General features: G+C 42.3%; 1 protein-coding gene across 1 annotated transcript; it reads left to right on the top strand.

Moving 5' to 3' along the window:
• The first annotated feature begins 224 nt into the window (after nt 1-224).
• Nucleotides 225-18,695, top strand: TM7SF3 (transmembrane 7 superfamily member 3). The gene is made up of 12 exons (XM_075759228.1): nt 225-383; nt 6,538-6,692; nt 8,329-8,479; nt 8,908-9,028; nt 9,813-9,984; nt 11,058-11,235; nt 12,492-12,578; nt 13,014-13,094; nt 13,850-14,002; nt 15,319-15,416; nt 15,788-15,950; nt 16,412-18,695. The coding sequence occupies exons 1-12, from the start codon at nt 314-316 to the stop codon at nt 16,672-16,674; spliced, it is 1,692 nt and encodes a 563-aa protein (XP_075615343.1). The 5' UTR covers nt 225-313; the 3' UTR covers nt 16,675-18,695.

Below are 18,695 nucleotides of genomic sequence, written 5' to 3'. Positions count from 1 at the left end.
TGGGAAAAAAAAAAATTTAATAAAAATTCAACCTTCCCCACTTCGACCTGGAGACCGTTCCAAGCCCTTCACCCGCTCCTGTAACTACCACATAGCCGGCGGAGGATAAAAGCCCGTTGGGGGCGGCAGTTGGAGCCGTTACCTCAGGTGGGTGAGGGGGTTTACGGGAACAGCTCTCCGCCTGGCGGGTCCTGTGAGGCGGCGCAGCGCCCGCCTTAGCGCTGCGCCGCCTCACAGGACCCGCCCGGCCCAGGCCCCTCCTTACCGCCCTGGTCGGTTCTCAGTCTCATTTTCCCCTTCCCTCCTCAGCGCCATGCGGCTCTTTCCCTGCGCCGTGGTGCTCTTGGGATTCCTGGGGGTCCTGCGTCATGGCGGCGCCTCAGGTGAGTGCGGGGGAGAGGGGGGCGGATTGTGGGGCCGTGGCCGCCATTAGGCTTGTACTGAGGTAGAGGGTGTTTTTGGTGGGGTCGACATCTAGCAGGGTGGAGGGGGAGGGGTTTGTTGCCGGGGGGGGGCCTGCAGAGCCTTTTGGGGGGGGGGGGGGGTGTCCCAGGCGGCGGGCCGACCTGCTGTCATGGGGGTTGAGTAAGAGCGAACATCAAAGTGAAGATGTAGCTGTCTGCGGAGCTGGAGAAGAGTTGTGTATTCATGGTTATCTTAATGTTTGATGTGGGCAGAGAGAATCCCAGCCTCCCTCCCTTTATTTTTTCCATTTTTTTGAGTAGCTTAATTGCTATGAACGCCATCATTTTAACTCTTACATGGATATGCTGATCTAATTTTAACCATGCCGTTGCAGGGATGTGGTACAGGGTGATGAGTTTGGTGTAGAGTTGTATTCTTCCTAAGGAAACAAGGTGGCATTCACTACCTATGAGTCTATATGAGAAAGGTTAATAGTGGGATTTATTACTTTTTTTTTTTTACCACATACAGGTTCTTGTGGGTTCCTAGCACCCTGCAAATTGTGTATTGAAAACCACTGTCCCTATAAAACTGAGGAAATGCATGCAACGCCTTAGAATTTGGAGCTTGGTTCCTAAAATTACTTGTTGACCATGCAGATGTAATCTGACTTTATTTGGCATGGGCTTTTTTTTTTTTGTAATTCCCCAGTGTTCCTCCGTGTGACTAAAATAGGCATCCAGGGGTAAGCATAGCTCGTGAAGATTTAATAGTCACTTATTCTTTTCTGGTTAAACTTTTATCTATTCAAATAAGGAAAAAATAATCTGCTTCCTCTCAGAGATAAGCAAGCAGTCCCTTATGTTAGGGCTGATGTAAGCTTCCTTATTTTTTCTTAATTTTTAAACTTGCTTCTACTGAACCTTAATTGTCCAAAAGGAGAAATTTACTCTTGGGATACTCTGCAAGGTTGCAGGACTGCATTTGGAATCAGTCTCAAGTGTGGAAGACTTCTTCCTCCCCCCCTGAGTCTCATGCCGAAGATTTTAAAGGAAAGCCAAGTGTTACCTGCTTCTTGCAGGCCCTAGAAGCTTGGGCTCGGCACCTAATGGTGGCAAGCAGGTCTGAGAATGAAGGCTCAGTGTTTTTAAATCTTAATGTTTCTATTAAAAGATGCTGACAAGCAGTTTCTTTCCCAGAGTTGATTGAAAATGAGTCATGTGTCTTTTTTTTTTTTATAGTATGTAAAAAGGCAGAATGAATATGGGACTAAGCTAACTGCTTTGCCTTGAAGAAGCATGTTGCTTTATTTCCTTGCAGAATTGAGGGAGGAGGGGGACGGTATTTTCCTGGTGAAAAGCTAATAAGCTTTGTAATTAGTGTGCTGATTTCTAGCTGATCATTAGGCCCTTTAAACATGCACACTTGCTTAATGGTTCACTTATTTGAAATTGTCTTGTGGTTATTCAGTCTTGGATACCCAGGTTTGCAGGGATGGGCTCTGCTGTCTTATCATACTAGAAGATCCTGTTTCATTTTAAAAGTGCTCATAAGTAAAATCTGTGCATGGTGTCCTATATTATCTCTCTGGGGTTCTGAAGGGCTGCAGCTTTTCAAACTTAGTATTTGTGCAGAAGTTTTTTATATATCATGTTTGTTACATTCCAGGGAGCACCACCTTCATGAAGCAGGAGTGCAACTGGCCTTGTTTGCTACATCCAAACCAGATTGTTTAGTGTTGGAAAAACTAAAGTCAATTTATAGTGTAATCAGGATTGAGCAGTGCCCTTTTCATAAAGGGAGCTTATCTGGATGAACTTAGTTTGTGCTAGCTGTTTAGTCTATGCAGAGACAATGTTTTAAAATAAGAGGTTCACACAAAGCTGTTCAGCTGTCTGAATGTATTGGACAGCTGTTCACTTGCATCTTGAAGTGTTATTGGCCAGATGTGAAAGTGACATCTTAATCAACAGTGCCAGCAACATGGCTGAGGCCAGGTCTTGCATGTTCTGGCTGTTAATCAAAGTGGATTAGTAAAACTGTAAGCAGGTGAGATGGGTACTTCTTCCCTCACTTTTCAGACTGTAGAAGACCTCATGACCTCTAACTTGGTGAACAGAATAATCTTCTGGGAGTGGTGCAGTTGGTGACAGGCCACATTCTGCAACACTGTCTGCTTTAAGCATTAAACTGTGCTCTATGCATGAGTCTCAGTACATATGCAATTAAAATTTAGAAGCTTTCATAAATCTTCCTGCTTCTTTTGGGGGTGGGTGGTAACTTTATTTGGGGTTTTACTAGTGTGGGAAAAGAGAGACCTTGTAGCAGGACTCTGCTATGCATCCGTGTATGCATGCCCTTACAGGTCTGATGTAATATGGCTGCTGGCTTTATTCATGTTTTCCCAGCTCAAACTAGTTTTCAGTCTGAGCTTGCGTGTAATCTCCCTTAAATGTCTTCATGTGACTACTTGTTGACATATTCCCTGCACTGGAAGATTCTTCTTACATTTTAAGACTTACATAAGGTTATTCTACCCCTTACATAAGGGGTAGAAATGCATTTTCCCTGACTGTGGAGAACCTCTTTGTCTGAGGCAAACATACTGTTTGAGCATGGCACAGTAGGTAAAGACTGTTCCTGCATGGGCAGCAATGGCATTTCTTTAGTTGTGTTTCTTAATGGAAACTGGACTGTGAGGTGTCATCAAGAACCTTGTATGGTTGGTTGTTTATTGGTGATGGTGAATGGCACTTGACTATTGGAGCTGGAAATGTGGTTTACTTAGAGCATCAAATGAACTGAGGGCTTGGCACTGAATCAGCAGAAGGGAAATGGTTCAAGCTGGCTGTTGCTTGTTGAGGAAACTGCATGTCATAGGGAAAGAGTAATAAATGCTGAGCCTCTGTAGAGTTCACTACCTTGTTTCTTTGAGTTAAGAATAAGGACTTTTGATCTCAGAAGAGCTCGGAGAGGTTTAATTCTTTTGTCTTTACTGGTTTTGCCCTTCATGTGGGGAAAAAGATACAATGTGGAGTGCCAGAGTGGACTGCTGTCCACCTCTGCTCATCGGTTCTCTTTCATATGCTGGAATATCTGTGCTCCTGTTCTAGTATTGGTGGTACTAGTATACCAAATAATGCATGCTCAATACTCCATTTTTGCTCTGCTCTTGTTCAGTTTTAATAATGTTGACTTCCTTTAAGTATGTTTTCCATTGATAATGTCTGTAATAGTGAAGGTTCCTCTCTTGAATCTAACCCAGAACTGCTCTGACATGCAGTGACCATCATACTTCTTTCTACAAGGCGAGGAAGAGAGGGGGTCTTACAAAGTGTTTCCAGACCTCCACTGTTTACAGCAAGTGAAGCAATAAAAAAAGGCTGGGATGTTTGGATTTTGTTCCTGGCTCTATTGCTGACTTGCTGGGTCAACTACCTCACTTCTGTGGTGGTGATAGCTTTGCTGCATGTGCTGCTGAACCTGCAGTCCTGTTTGGTGTGCTACCTTCAGTGGGATCAAGCTTGCCCAAAGAAACTTGCATGCTGTGGCTAGTACTATGTGTTCATGGAGGTGGTGTCTGTGTGTCTGTCCTTCAAAGCGTGTTTGACAACACTGAACTCTGTATGGCTCGCATAGTCTAATGCCTGTCTGAAGTTGTGATAGCAATAGGCCTGATAAATTGTGAATTGGTTAGTTTGTCTTGCTCTCCATATTCCCTTTCTGCCTCAGAGCACCACCAGTGACTTTTCCAAATGACAGAAAAAGAGAAGGCTGGAAAGGTGCTGTAGTCTGTGGCCATGTAGCAATTGCTCTTCCAGCAAATTTCTTATAAGGTTCTGCTGCTCTGCAGTGCTTATGAACTCTCCTTTTAGTCATCTTTCAAGCCTGGCTAGAAGTATGTCTCAAGGAGCCTGTGAACAAGAAGCTGAAAAATACTTGTCTGATGGATGTAGCCATTCTTGTTCTTCACCCTGAATCTATGCTCTCCTGTCCAGACTTGGGTTTAAAATGATGTCACATGCACTCTTTTAGAAGCAATTATGCAAACAGTAAAGCAATGTAGAACGCATACCTTAATTTACCACGCTAATTAAACTTGAGAGAGTGCCTCTGACATTTAGAGTCTCGTGATCGTGTTGAAGTAGTGGCTGCATGTCTTGCTGACGAATCTGTTATTTATGCAGAGGCCTCTGGATATGAGTACAGAGTGGAGATGAGAAACAAGACAGAGCAGTGCAGGGTTTTCTGCCTTAACATAGAGAGGATGTATTGGGTTTCAACTTTTTCCTTGAAAGAACATCTAAGTGTGAGCATCTTGCGGTTCAGGAAACTGTGCTGAAGTTCTTAAAGATCAAAGAAAAATATTTTTTCCTGCATTCTAAGCTTTCGCTCCAAATTTGAGTGCATAGATGTATAGTCTGTGCTTTTAAAATATTTTTCTTTAGCATTCATACTACTAGTTGCATTTCTGTTAGAACTTAAGAGCTAGGGAGGAAAGAGGCCTTGTGAAGGGGAGGATATCTGAATGCTGCTCAAGGGACTTTATATTAGAAACTGAAGAATACACAAATCTCTTTTTGTAGCTGTAATTTTACATTAATTACTGTTTGAAAACTTTTTCTACCTTAACACAAACTGCAGATGATAGGACAGGAAAATGGTGAATCTTTTTTTCCTTCTAAATGGTTTATAATCCCCATATTTCAGCTGGGGTTTTACTGGTGATGTAGTGCTGGTATTAATTTTGGGAGTGAGCATGTAAGGGTTGAAGCTAGCAAGATGAGATAAGTTAGAAAGCAGAGGAAAAGTCTTTCTCAGCTGTGAGGTGAGTGGAGGAGACATGAGGGTAGGAGCTCACCTCTGTTTATATATCACCAAGAGGCAAAGAAGCTGGCCAAAAATGCCACTTCTTGGCAGGGGAGAATGGAAAAATAGCAGGAGAAGAGTACAGAGTACTGGGTACAGAGTTTTGGATGAGAAGACTGTAGACCTTCCTTTTTTTGGATAGGAGACCACCTGAGTCATCAGCAACAGTGTATATGGATGGTGCTGTTGATTATTTTGTGTTTCTGTTGGAGTACTTGACAGTATCAAGCCTTTACATTAGAAGAGGCAACTTTATCAAGGAAGTACTGTGTATGTGTTTAGGCTTGATAAGTTTTAGCTCTGCTGGGCTACTGTGTGTGCACGTAGGGGAATTCAGGGAAAAATCTGAAAGGCATCATGCATGCTCTGCAAACATCTAGCCTGCCTGCTAACCACCAACAATAAGAGAATTACAGCTGCTTCTTTCTCCTCCCTTGACACCCCCTGACCCTCAAGAGCCCAGCACAGGGAGAAACCAGGTTTTCTTGCAGGACTTGAATGACAAACCAAAGCTAATTCTCAAAGAATCTTATATCCTAGGTCATGTAGTTCTTTTTAAATTAAAGTGACAGTGGATCATGGGGTTATGTTCATTGTAAGAAGAAATAGTCTTGGTTGTGTCTTGGAAAAACTAGTCAGATTTTTAGACACAGAAATCGGGGTCCAACAGCCCTAATAGTTAAGAATAGCATGGGATCAAAAGACATATGTGAAATAGCTGAAAGTAGGTAAGTATACATATGTAAATTACAGATTTGAATCAGTGTTATAGAAATTGACTCCAACTCCCATGGTCTGGGAATTCACCCAGGAAGTCTAACAGGTATTGTGCAAGCTGTCTGGCTAATATAAGCATACTGGTCTGTATTTGCCAAAGAGCAAGCAGTCCTCAGTATCTTCTCTTATTTACTCTACTGAATGTTACTTGCTGTTGATTGCACTGGCTGCTCAGCTGCAGCTAGTGTCTGTTGCTGATGAGCTCAGGTGAATCAAATATGCAGCTCCTGGCGGGAAGTCCTGTGCCATGTACGTAGGTGAGTGCCAGGCTGCATGGTGGGCTCTCTAGGTGTATCTGTTCCTGCAGGTACAGCTCTATGTATAGTAGTTTCTGAAACCTTAATACAGCTTATAAGGTGAGAGTAGCATAAAGCAACATCTTGCTCTGTTCCCAGCTGACTAGTATTGGGGTACTGGAAGCTTCCAGGCTTCCCTTGGTAAATGCTTCCCTCTAGACAAAAAAGTTTTCCTTTTTTTGTAATGCAGGTCTTCTTGAGCTCTCCTTGGGAAAATTCAGAAATGTGCTACTTAACCAGACCAATCCAGTGGAAGCTGTAATCAGGAACATTGCCAGCAATGTGACTGTTATTATTTTTCAAGTACATGCCCAGCAAAGTGATGTGGTGATATCCTTTGATAAGGTATGGTAAGAGTGTCACTTCTGTTCTTAAGTGCTACTTGTCTTTCAACAAAGGAGTTGGCTCTGGTACATGTAGGAATATAGAACTGAAGCTGTATAAATAATATGAATATCTTACCTACGTGGTTTTTAAGATTTCTGAAGCTAAAATAAAATTGGTGGAAGTGGTGCTTATGACATGTGACTACTGACTACTATCTGTCAGCTTGTCAAATTAAAAACAGATTCATGATAAGTATTTGCCAGATATCTTATATGCTAAACATGATTACTTTGGGATGTTTAGTTGTCTGCTGTTTATGTGGCTTGAATCTAGCCACTACAGATCTGATGTCTTGTTACCCTGCCTGTTTGTCCTGAATCTAATTGGTGGCACATGGAAAAATTCCTCCATAGTATTCCAGTGAAGGCTACTACTTCTAGCCAACAACACAAGCATTCCTACTGCTATACGCTAGCCTCAGTTTATACCGTCATTACTGGGATGCGATCTAAAATACTGATTTTTATGGTGCTGTGAGGCTCTTAAGTGGTATTTGAGCAGAACGTAGACTAAGCTGAAGGTGGTAGATGGAGATCTGACAGCTACCATCCAGTTTTTCTCTCCCCATCAGTATTTTCCAAATGAGAATATACTGAGAGCCAAGCAGTATCCTGGGAAGCTTAGGAGGTGAATAACCTATCACACAAGTCACCCAGTTCAGTCATCTTTGTACTGGTGAAATAGCCAGGATTACAGGGTAAAGGCATTACTGTTACACCTATTCAGTCTGTGATTACCACTGGTAGAATCTTCTGTTGTCAATTCAGACCCTCTTTGCATTCATGGGCCTTATCAGGCCAAGGGCAGCAATACATAAATATGGCTATACCCCTTTTAGGGCTGGCCTGCCTCTAGAAATAAGAAGTTGAGCCAGACCTTAAAGTCTGCCAGGTCCAAAGTGCTTCCTTACAGTGTTGCATCACATAACTGTGGCCTTCTTGGACAAAAGCATGCTTTCCCCACTGAAAAATGGATTTGACTGCAGGTTAACTGATAGTTCCAGCTACATAAGTGGGATACTGCCATTGCTGGCTGATCTTTCCTTGAGACCCCTGGTTCTGAAAGGGATGGTGATGGTGGGGATTGAGTCAGTAGCTGACCTGGCCCCAAACACTTTTTTCTGGCATGACTAGTGTTTAAGCCAACTGTTACACAGTCATCTCCATTCTGGCAGAGATAGTGAGGTGCTTCTGCACTTTGGTTCCTAGAATGCTCTTTTTGTGAGAGATATTGCAATCCTTTTACAACTTTACTAGTCAATCCATTGCTGTGCAGCAGTAGACTTCAGCTAGCTAGATTTCTTTGCAACTAGTTTGTGATTAACTGTTTAGTAATCTCAAACTTATTACTTGGGTTTTTGAGCCTGAGCTAGGCAGTGTGTACTGTGAGAGGCCACTGCCTTTTTCCCGGCTCCTTTTTGCCATCTTCCTTTTTTACCAGCTAGCTAAGGGCTGAGTACCTCATCTGTGGCAACTGGCACTGAAATGTCTGTCCTACAGGTTTGTGGCAGGAATGTGACTCATGCAATACATCAAGCTGCAGTAGAAATCTCCTCAATAAGAACTGCTTGTTTATATAATTTGTTTTTGTCCAGAATCCATCTGTGAACAGCTCAGGAACTGGAGTAGACAAAGGACTGGTTTCCATCCTTCGGCCTCAACAGACCATATGTACATGGTACCTTTGGTCACTGGATGCTAGCCAGGTGCTTAGCACAGCTATCTCTATTCCCTATATGGAGAAAGGTATGTTCTTATTACTTCAGGGATACTAGCTCTACTTCTTAGATGTTAACTATGAAATGAAGTGTTGACCTTTCAGAGGTGATATTCTTACATGGTGCAAATGTATGATGGAGATGCCAGAAATTCTTTGAAATGGGCTGAAGAAGTTTAGTATCACTGTTGAGTTACGAGTCATGTATAGGATGTACTGTATGGTCTTGTCACGACTCTAGCCTTAGAGTAGGAAACTACTGTGCATATGTATCGGATCCTATCTCAGACTGCCATGAAGCCACTTGTGTTGTCTGCAGGACTAGAACCTGCCAATTTTATGTGCTCAGCAAGCAGACTGTAGCTGCAAGTACATGTGTTGCTGAGGTCTTGGAACTGTTTTCATGCTGTATAAGGGAGAGGTAAAAACTGCTACAGTTATCTTTTCTGTGTTCTAGATCCTATTCCTGGAGGCTGCAATCTAGAATTTGACTTGGAAGTGGATCCGAATATTTACCTAGACTATACAGTGGTGGATATACATATCAAATTTGCCCCTGCAAACTTGGGATATGCCAGGTGTGTGAAAAACTTCAGTGCACTGAGCAAGACTACCTTTGTCCTGTATTTGGCCAAGATCATGAAGCAAGATTCTGCTGAAAAGGCTGACCATCCAGCTGCTGGCAGAAATCTTGTTTGCTGCAACAAACTGAGAAGTAAATGAGGAAAAGGAGGAGAGGGAGAGGCAATACATGAGAGAGAAAGATAAGTTGAGAGTTGCATCTTGTGGGAGAGGTTATGCAACTTCAGATGTGCAAGCAGTCAGGAAATACTGGATCTTTGCATGCCTCATACTGACTTAATCTGAGGAGCAATTGTGTATTATAGCTAGTTTCATTCCTTTACTGGTACTGAAGCATGATAATGACCTACAGTTTTGTCACATTGAGACTTAAAGTTATAAGCATTATTTCCTGAATGGTGCCTGGTGTCACAGGTGATAGGCAGGGAATGGGCAAGGCTATGTTCAGAGCTGTATATATAGCATGCGTGGAAAACAAACTGATGCTGTGATCTTTGCTGTTGTGACCTCTTGGAATTCTTGTGCTAGTTTCTTATGATAACTCATAGAAAGCCTCTGTAAATGTAAAGGCAGGTACCAGCATAGACACTACCCGCATCAGCGTGGTTCTGCATAATACTGCTGTAGTCTGTGCTCACAAGCACTTAGTCTTGAATTAGTTGCCAATGTTAATGTCAGTAGAAGCCGAATACTGCCAAATCAGACAGAAAACTTCTGAAAATTAATGTTAAGATCTGGGGGCTTGTGCTGGGCATGTAGCTGATCTCTTTTTAATTGTAGAGGAGCAAACCCACCACCCTGCGATTCAGGGACTGGTCAGAACTCCAGATGGCGGCTGCATTATGATGTCTACCAGTACTTCTTACCAGAGAATGAACTTTCTGAGATGGTACTCATGAGCCACATACGGAAGATGTCTGAGGTGCAAAGTATCAAAGCTAATGGCATTAAAGTAAGTCTGAAGCACTGGGGTACCAGACATGTGGCAGTGGCACTATCTTAAGTTTTCTCCTCCCCTGTGCTTATCTTTCTTGAGTGGTGACATAAGCAAGCTGCTGATGCTTCATGCTTCTTGCTTGTATCTGGGATTTCTAGGAAGTATACAGTGAGCGATGCATGCAAAATGGCAGCCACTCTCTAAGGATAGTTAGCACAGCCCAACATGTGGCAGAATTGAAGCTTCTTGCGATGGACCCTAATACTACAGGTAGACATTAGTGAGTGGTCTGTGAGATGTTTCTATGTCTTGCATCCTTGTCTCAATTAGACAAGCTCTTATTGCAGTGTCTTCCTACTTGCTGAATACTGCTTTAGCAACAGTGTTCCCTCAGTGATGTTGATGCAAGCTTGCCTATAGCCATGCTGCCAATGAGTGCCTCTAAATCCAGAAATAGAGCCACTTCTGACAAAAATGGATAGTCTCCTACGATGCCTGATAGATGCTGGGGTCTGGTATCCTCAGATGCTGAGGACTGAGCAGGGAATGCAAGGAAGAGAGGAGGGGAGAGAACATAGTGGAACTGGACTAGAAATGGGCACCATTTAGAGTGGCATAAAGAGATCTCATATGTGAGAACAAATGCTTGCTGCATGTTTACCTACCCCCTGGCAAAGAGACTGGGAGGGACAGAAGGGAGAATCTTAGTGGCCATAATCTGTCTGGTCTTGCTGGGGAGTAGAATGGCAGCCTTGCCTGCTTCAGAAGCCAGACCTGGGTTAGTAGACTGGCAGGGAACCTGAACTGTGTCCTCAAGTGGAGAGGAGCAAAACATGAGTGGGAGAATCTTTTTCCTGGTCAGAAAACATAGTAATGTCGTAGGAAGTGGAGTCCGTCCTGTATACCTTCAGTGTTCCAACTGGTGATACTGAGGGGGTTTGGAATAGGAGAGCTCTTGCCTGGAGTTCTTGTTGATCATCTTCCTTGAGCTGCTGAGTACTGCCTCCAGCTGTATGGACACATCAACATGCCATCAGTAACAGTGACAAGTAGTTCCTTGCAGTTAAAAATACTCTTTTCTGTTCTAGATGCTTACACTAACAGCTGATGACAAGACCAATGTCTACTTTTCCTCACTTCCTGGACAAGGTGTGATCTACAATGTCATAGTATGGGATCCTCTTTGGAATACATCTGCTGCATACATACCTGTGCATACATATGCCTGCAGCTTTGCTGACCTAGTGGATAACTGCTCTTCTCTTAGTAAGTTGGGACTTGTATGTCCTTGCCAATTCATTTCAAGCTTGTGGTGCTTCTGAGGACTATTTTTTTTTACATGTGTGGAAGAGCTATTTGTTCTACACTGGGTAGATTTTCTTACTTTTTGATGTCTACTTCTGGATTGAGAAGAAATTCTAGAATGAAAAAATAAGACTAAGGAGAGCTATTAGCAACTGAAGATTAACTTAATGGAGGTTTAATATGTGGCTTGCAAATATATAGCTTTCAACTCTATAATGCCACTCTAGCTTTTTCCATTTGAATTGGATATATCATTTTGTAGGACTATAGGTGCTGCATGTGAAACTAAGCTAATAAAACATGAACTAGATTGAAGTCCAGCCTGATTTTTTTTTTTCTAACTGTGCTGGTGCTAACAGGAATTGGTAACCTACAAATACTTTGAAAGGAGATAGTCACGTAAAATAAGAGTTAAGATAACGCCAGCAATAGCAAAATGACTATGCTGCTTTGTACAAAGCTATATAGTGATAGAATTTGAGTGGAAGAAGAGCAACTCCCACTATGTCTATAGAAGGGACAAGAATGAGAATGTGGTTCATTAAGTAAGATTTGTTAATCTGATTATTTTCTTATCATATACTGTAACACAAGTAACTTATCAAACTTGGTGTTTTCTTACAACAACTTGAGACAAAAAATCAAGGCTAAAACCCTTTCCTCTAATTCAGAGAACAAGGAAAATGTGGTTTACTTGTTTCAAATAGGCAAAATTCTTACTGGAATTTAAGCTAGGAGATAAGTGAGCCATACTGGGATGCTGATAGTCCTTTCCATTGAACGGAAGGGAGACTATGGTGAAGGCTGCAGTGATAGACTATTAGCTGTTGCCTGGGTCACTAATCCTGTAGCACTGATTTTTTTTTTTTTTTTGAGATGACTGGATATTCTTTTTAAAGCCGAGCAGAGAATTTTCAGGTAAAGCTGTATCAGTATTGTAAACAGCAAGTTACAGCTACTTAACTAATTGCTACAGAAACTTCAGCCTTTTGAAAAAGGAGGAAGCTCTTGATTTCTTAATCAGACTGGAACTACTCCAATATTCTGTTGGAGATGCTATCAAGATAACTGTTAGTTCTGCTCACATGGTGTGCCTGAAGGAGAAGCATCTATTAAGTTGTCAATAGGCACAGTGACAGCAACCCATGACCTTAGTGTAGTCTCCTTGTTGTAACTACTAGGCAGATGCTGTAGTAACCCTTTCTTTCTCCATATAGGCAAACTCTCTACCAAAGTATTCTTCACTGCTCTTGCTGTTCTTGGTCTTTTCACTTGCTTTTTTGGACACAGATTCTGGAAAACAGGTACTGAATGGGTTTTTTTATATGTCCAGTTAGAATTTCATAGATGTAACTTGCTGTAATTTAGAATGGTGGTGTTATTACTAAGAATCACTTGATAGCGACTACATACAAATTAGGTCCACTACTTTTGCTTTAATAGGATCAGAACTTTCAAGTGTAGAGAAGGAAGTTTCTGCTATTCAACAGTAACCTTGAATTAGGGTGCCTGCTGGGGAACATAGATACAAATAAGTAATTTTTTGACTGTTTGAAGTGCTTGAAGACACCCCTTTCCAGAATAAAGTGTTGTCTGGCTTTCTGTTTGTGCTTCTTGGCCAGTGAGCTGAGATGTTCCTTCCCTGTTGTAACATGAAGGTGTCTGAAGATGTACTGCAGTGGACTTGGTATGAAGTGATATGACAGCATACTAAACCTTTTTTTCCCCTTCTTCTCTAGACTTATTCTTCATGGGCTTCATATTCACAGGATTCTTCTTCTTTGTGTTCATTACAAGGGTAACCGGCCTTGGTTATGATGGTGAGTAGATGTGTCAGGATACCCCATGTTTTTCCCAAAGTATTACTGATATGAATTCCGTAAGTAAAATCTCACTTGTGCTTCTTGTTGGCCAGCCTTAAGATGGGTAGGAGGGTGATACCTGGGTACTTGAGCTGAGCGCTGATGACCGTAATAGCTGAATACACAACAGAGTAACTGTTGTTTCCGACACAAAGTAGTGATGCAGAATTCATAGCTGCAACTATAAAAGACAAATTTCAGTATCTATCCAAGAAAAATACAGGTTTTTAGAAACTCTGGAAATTTGCAACATACTTCCTTCCTAATTTCATAATGGTTGGTCATCAGTTTCAGATCAAATGCAGAATTCATATGTAAAATGATGGAGTAGAAGGTCTGTATCCTGCTTGTTAGACTGGCAAAAGTTAGTTCCTTTTGTACTTGTCGGACCTTGTATAGTTACTTTTTTGATACATGTGCATTAACTGTTGCAACCACAAATGCTCTGGGAACTGAAGGTCTGATGTACATATTAGCAAGACTTTCATTTCAGTCCTGTGCCACTTTCAGTAGCACGCCCTCAGTTGCAGACTGGAGTCTGAGTGAAATGCATGAAGCAAATACTGATATTCTTGTTTGGCTTTTTTCAGAAAGTTTTCATTAGGTAGCAAAAATCAAGCATGTAAATAAAGCTGCTAAATATGTTGTTGCAGTAACTGAAGCTTCGAGTGTTGCCACAATTCTCAGTTTGGAATTTCCCTTTTCTTTTTCAGTGCGTCTTATTTTGACAGCAGTAGCTGGAACTATTGGAGGGCTTTTCCTGGTTGCAAGCTGGTGGAGATTTGGCTCTGTCCTACTCTGTGTGTTTATTATTGGACTTGTGCTGGGATTTCTCTTTTCATCGATGGTCTTCTTTACTCCACTAGGTATGCACTGAAATACTTTGCTGCAAATTGCTGGCTATTAAGTGAAGCATTCCTGCTGTATTACAGGGACACTGCAAGGTTCTAAGATGAATGCTGCTAGCTGGTTTATCTTGGTGTGATGTTTAACTTTCCCTTTCTAGTGTTAGGAGGATTAGAGATGCACTTGAAGCCTTTCAGGTGTGCTGTAATTAAAATTACTTGGGGAGCCTGCACTGGTGGGAAAAGGAAACTGCTTATTCTGCAGAGACCTTGCTGAGGTTCCTCCCACCTAAGCTGCATGCCATCTCAGCAGTCTGGCGCCAGCTCTGCTCCAGGCAAGTGCTTGTTGTCTGTCTTGCTCCCTATTCAGAGCAAGTTACAGTAGAAAATCTGCAGGCTTCAGGCATAAAGGCATCACGATTAAGAAGAGCTCTTGCTGTTACCTTTCACCATGGCTCTGGGAGCACTGCATTGTAAGAGTCAAACTTGTATTTGCAGCTGGATTGACTTCATTAGGATCTTTAGGATGGCTTTGCTAAGAGAAACAATAGTCAAATCACTTCACAGCAAGCAAGGCTGTTAAGCTGGAATCCCTCAGGGACATCAGAGCATCAGCCATGCTGCTTTCTCTATTGTAATTTTAAATCTTGCAATTCTTCTACTTAAGATGCCTTGGTGGGCCAGTGTTTCATTCTCCAGTTATCTGTGTTTGACTCAAGCCACAGTTCTGTGATAATCCATGCAGTCTCTGGTTGCTCTTCACTAAAGTAAAACAGTGACTCAGCTGGGGGTCAGCTTGTCCTCTCTGTTTAATTGACAGGCCTTAGAAAGCAGGGAAAGCAGAGTAGTGCTTGAGTGACTTACTCTTCCTAAAGCCAGAAGAGTTTGTTGCCATCACACATCAGTGGTGTGATGGCTGCACTTGCACTATACTCTAGAGTCAAACTTACATAGATGCTGGTTTATAGATTATAGACCGATGTAGGCAGTACAATGGCTTCTTATTGGGCAGAAGTACTCTGGTGCTTTTTATTCTTATCAGATATGTAATATATACCTCACCAAAAATCTTTTTCATGGGCAAGATCTGCTGTCCCAATTTTGAGTACAGGAGCTATACTTGACTGGGACAGTCTTTTTCTGTTCTTGTTTTGAGTAACTGTTACAACGCATCTTAATCAGCATTTGAGCTCAAAAGCTAAGCTCTTCAACACTGTACTCTAGATTTCTGAATGCACAGAGTCTTTGGAGGGGGGAAGCTTGTCCCTAACCACTTGCTAGTTAGCAAAATGTTTCCTTTTTTGGTAAATGACATGTGGAATATGGTATCTTTGCAGGAGACTACAGGGTCTTCCGTGACGATGTTGTGTTCTGGGTGACCTTTTCTTCTGTAGCCTTGATGATTCCAGTGCTTTTTGTTGGCTGCCCAAGAATTGTAAGTAATCTGCACTGGGTGGAAGGGGTGTCAAACTTCTTAATGCAAAATGTAGTCCTGTGGGATATGTACAGAAGACTTAACATAGCTTCATGAAGCTCAGCACAGGACCACCAGCTCTAGGGAGTTCCTGTTCAGACCTACTTGTCCTAAATGGTCCATAAGCAAAGGAGTGACTGCAATGTAGCACATAGCATCCACTAACACTTGCATTGAGTCAACTTGTGCTGTCTTAACAGCATATCTGGATAACAGGCATGTGCAGCCAATTTCTTGTGGAAGAACAGATACAAAATACTGTCTTAAGGAGGTGGGGAACAAAGACTGTTTATCAGTCTCCTAAAGCTGCATTTTTTTTTTCCCCCCTGTAGCTAAACATACTGGCCTCTGGAATAGTAGGCTCTTATGCAGTGATCCTAGCTATTGCTTGCTATGTCTACACAAGTCTTGCTTACATCACCTTAGACCTACTCAGAAGGGTCCTCAATGATTACTTCAGCAGAGCTTACACCAATGTGCCTTTTCAAAGAAATGGTGAGTACTGCTCTTAAGATTTCTTTTTTTAAGAGAAAAAACGCTACCTCTTTGGTTCCCTTATGAACAGTGAGTGAGGCTAGGAAGAGGTGAAAGGAGAACGCAGTAAGTACAGTGTGAAATGAACACCCAGATGACAAATTCTACTTCTCCGAAAGAAATACTGAGACTCAACACCTGCTGGAAGGTTGGAGCCTTGATGTGACAGAGACCCTTGTGAAAGGTGCTTCTCAGGCTTGGACTACCACCTTGCTGATGAGTTTGCAGAGCGGGCAGTCAAAAGGCCTAATACGGTGACTGAACACTCAACTCCGTGTGTTCTTGCCTTTGCATGGATGTACTCTAGGCACATGAGAGACAATGCTTCATTCCTTTCTGTTTCTAAACTTGTTTGGTGTGCTTGGGAAAGGAAAGGATGTTCTGCTTTGATATAAGAATCTGTTTGTTTTTCTTTCTTTCAGACTTCATTATCCTGTCAGTGTGGATAATGCTGGCCCTCAGTGGAGTTACTGTGCAGCTTCGCCGAGAGAGAAGTGAAGTGCCCTTCCCACCACACCCCTATCTCACCTGGAAGCGGGAAAGGGAGCGCAGAAGCACAAATGTTTTAGACCCTAGCCATCATATCCCTCCCCTAAGAGACAGGATCCATAACAAGCTACTGCATATCAAAGAACTTTTTCAGAAGGAGCAGCCGGCTGGGGAAAGAACTCCGTTGCTTCTGTAACATGCCAAATAACTAGTGGGAACAGAGAGAAAGAATCTAGGAATGGTGAGATGAGTGATCACCAGCAAACCAGCCAGTGGTGCAAGATTTACCACTGCCAACTCATCCTGCTTAAGAGGATTGTATTTGCCCAATCTGGAAGAAAAGTTATCTGTCTGGTACACTACACACTGTTTTGTGACTTTCCTCAACGGCCCATTCAGCCTGCTGTAACATGCATATGTCTAGCTGCAGAATCTTGTGCTAATGGTCAAGTACAGGTATTTATCTTGTGGTGATCTAGTTTGTTTAGGTATGTGAGGTATAAAGCAACCCGTACAATGCTGGTTCTTCCCTCGCAGTGTGGAAACCACTGCTGAAATATTCCCTGACTTGCTCCTGAAGGTGAGCGGTCTGTCAGGTTGCGAGGGATGAGAGAGAAGGACCATACACAGAAGGAGTTCTTCTAGCAGCAACTGAAGTATCACCTTCTAATATAGGTACAAAATGTGTGGCTGCAGACACATTTGTTCCCAAGAAGTATTACTGAATCTTGCAAGCTAAACGAAGTAACTTGAATTTAAACTGCACTGAATTAACTGTTGTAAGTGTGCACGCTGGGGCTCAGGAAGTGGACCTGATCTGAGACGAGAAGATTTTCTCCCTTGCTTTTGGATGGTTCTGTAGCAAGCTGGTCATCTGGTCTCTGTGCAGAGATGACTGCTAAGAGAACACAAGAGGTTTGCCTCCCTGTATGCTTTCTGAACAGCCTGTTTCTGCTCTGATATAATCTCTTTTTGATGGTGCTGTCATGAAAGAAAAAACTAAACAAGCTCTTTGTAGCCAGTGGCAGTTTTTTGTCCTGGAATTTGTTGAAACACTAACTATTTTTATTTTTAATCAATGTATCTTTTAATTTTGCCTTTAAGGGGTGAAAACAGCATCCAGCTGGCAAAATACTGACCAGACTCCTTGCTGACTGAATGTGTTCCCTGCCAATTTGGATTGCATCTGCCCAAAGCAGAAAGCAATGGAACAGGCAAGGGACCATGCTTGTGTTCAGTGAACTGTGATCTCACGTTGTGGCTTTATTCAATTCCTTAAACAAAATCAACAGCTATTTTCAAAAAGCAAACTGGAGTGTTGTGAGTTTGGCTTACAAAAAAGCACAAGCGGTCCTGAGGCTGTCCTTGGTTTTACCTGCCCTTGCCCCTGCTCCCAATCCTGATCTTCATATTCAGTGTTTATGTGGTGATCTGCCATGCATTAAATGATGGTTGAAGTCTTGCGTCCTGTACCTGGATACAGGTTATAGTGGTTCTTCCTTCTTATTCTCACTAACTTTGTACCTTTAGTGTGGGCAGCAAAGGGCATAGTCTGTCCTGTCTGAAAGTGAATGGCTCTTCTGGTACCTGAATGAAACCACCATGAGTGAATACCTTAGTGGTGGAAACTTGAGTTCTCAGCCACCACTTTAAATCTTGGTAGTAAGTGTGTAAGAAACAACTCTTTGTAAGGAAACTGGCGGAAGAACTTTATCTGATAACTTAGTTGAAACTTAAAACACCCCAGCAGTGGAAAGGAATTAATGACTTTAAAGTGACTCTGCTTACTGGCCATTTCTCTTTAAGGAGTGAAAGCTTAATGACATAGCATCTGAGGTGACTGAGCTGATCTAATATTTGGAGAGGCAAATCCTGTGATTGCTTGGAGCTGGAACAGCTGCCTCAAACAGCAGAGCAAGAAATTCTGCAATTTGGGTCTTGCTTCACTGTGCTGTTGTGTGGCACGTGGGGGTGAATGAGGAGCTCTTTCCCTGGCCCCTGGCAGACTGATGCTCGCTGACTGCCCTTACTGCACTGATACTGAGCATGTCTTTGCCGTGTTTGATGGCAAGTAGCAAACACTTATTTGGTATATAAATGCTCTTAAACATGTTTACCTTGGGTTTTTTTATAACTGCTGTGATTAACATTGTGGAAGAAACAAGTTTAACTCTGATTTTTCTATATCTTTTATAATAAAGATGTCTTTTGAAAGAA

Source organism: Balearica regulorum, chromosome 1 (assembly GCF_011004875.1).
Source record: "Balearica regulorum gibbericeps isolate bBalReg1 chromosome 1, bBalReg1.pri, whole genome shotgun sequence".
NCBI lineage: Eukaryota > Metazoa > Chordata > Aves > Gruiformes > Gruidae > Balearica > Balearica regulorum.
Note: the sequence above shows the minus strand (reverse complement) of the source record. Positions and strands in the feature narration are given on the sequence as shown.

Coding starts and splice junctions, on each gene's coding strand:
- TM7SF3 (XM_075759228.1), top strand. CDS start 314: ATGCGGCTCTTTCCCTGCGCCGTGGTGCTCTTGGGATTCCTGGGGGTC. Junction 9,029..9,812: donor GCAAACTTGGGATATGCCAG/GTGTGTGAAAAA, acceptor TTTTAATTGTAG/AGGAGCAAACCCACCACCCT. Junction 14,003..15,318: donor GGTCTTCTTTACTCCACTAG/GTATGCACTGAA, acceptor GTATCTTTGCAG/GAGACTACAGGGTCTTCCGT.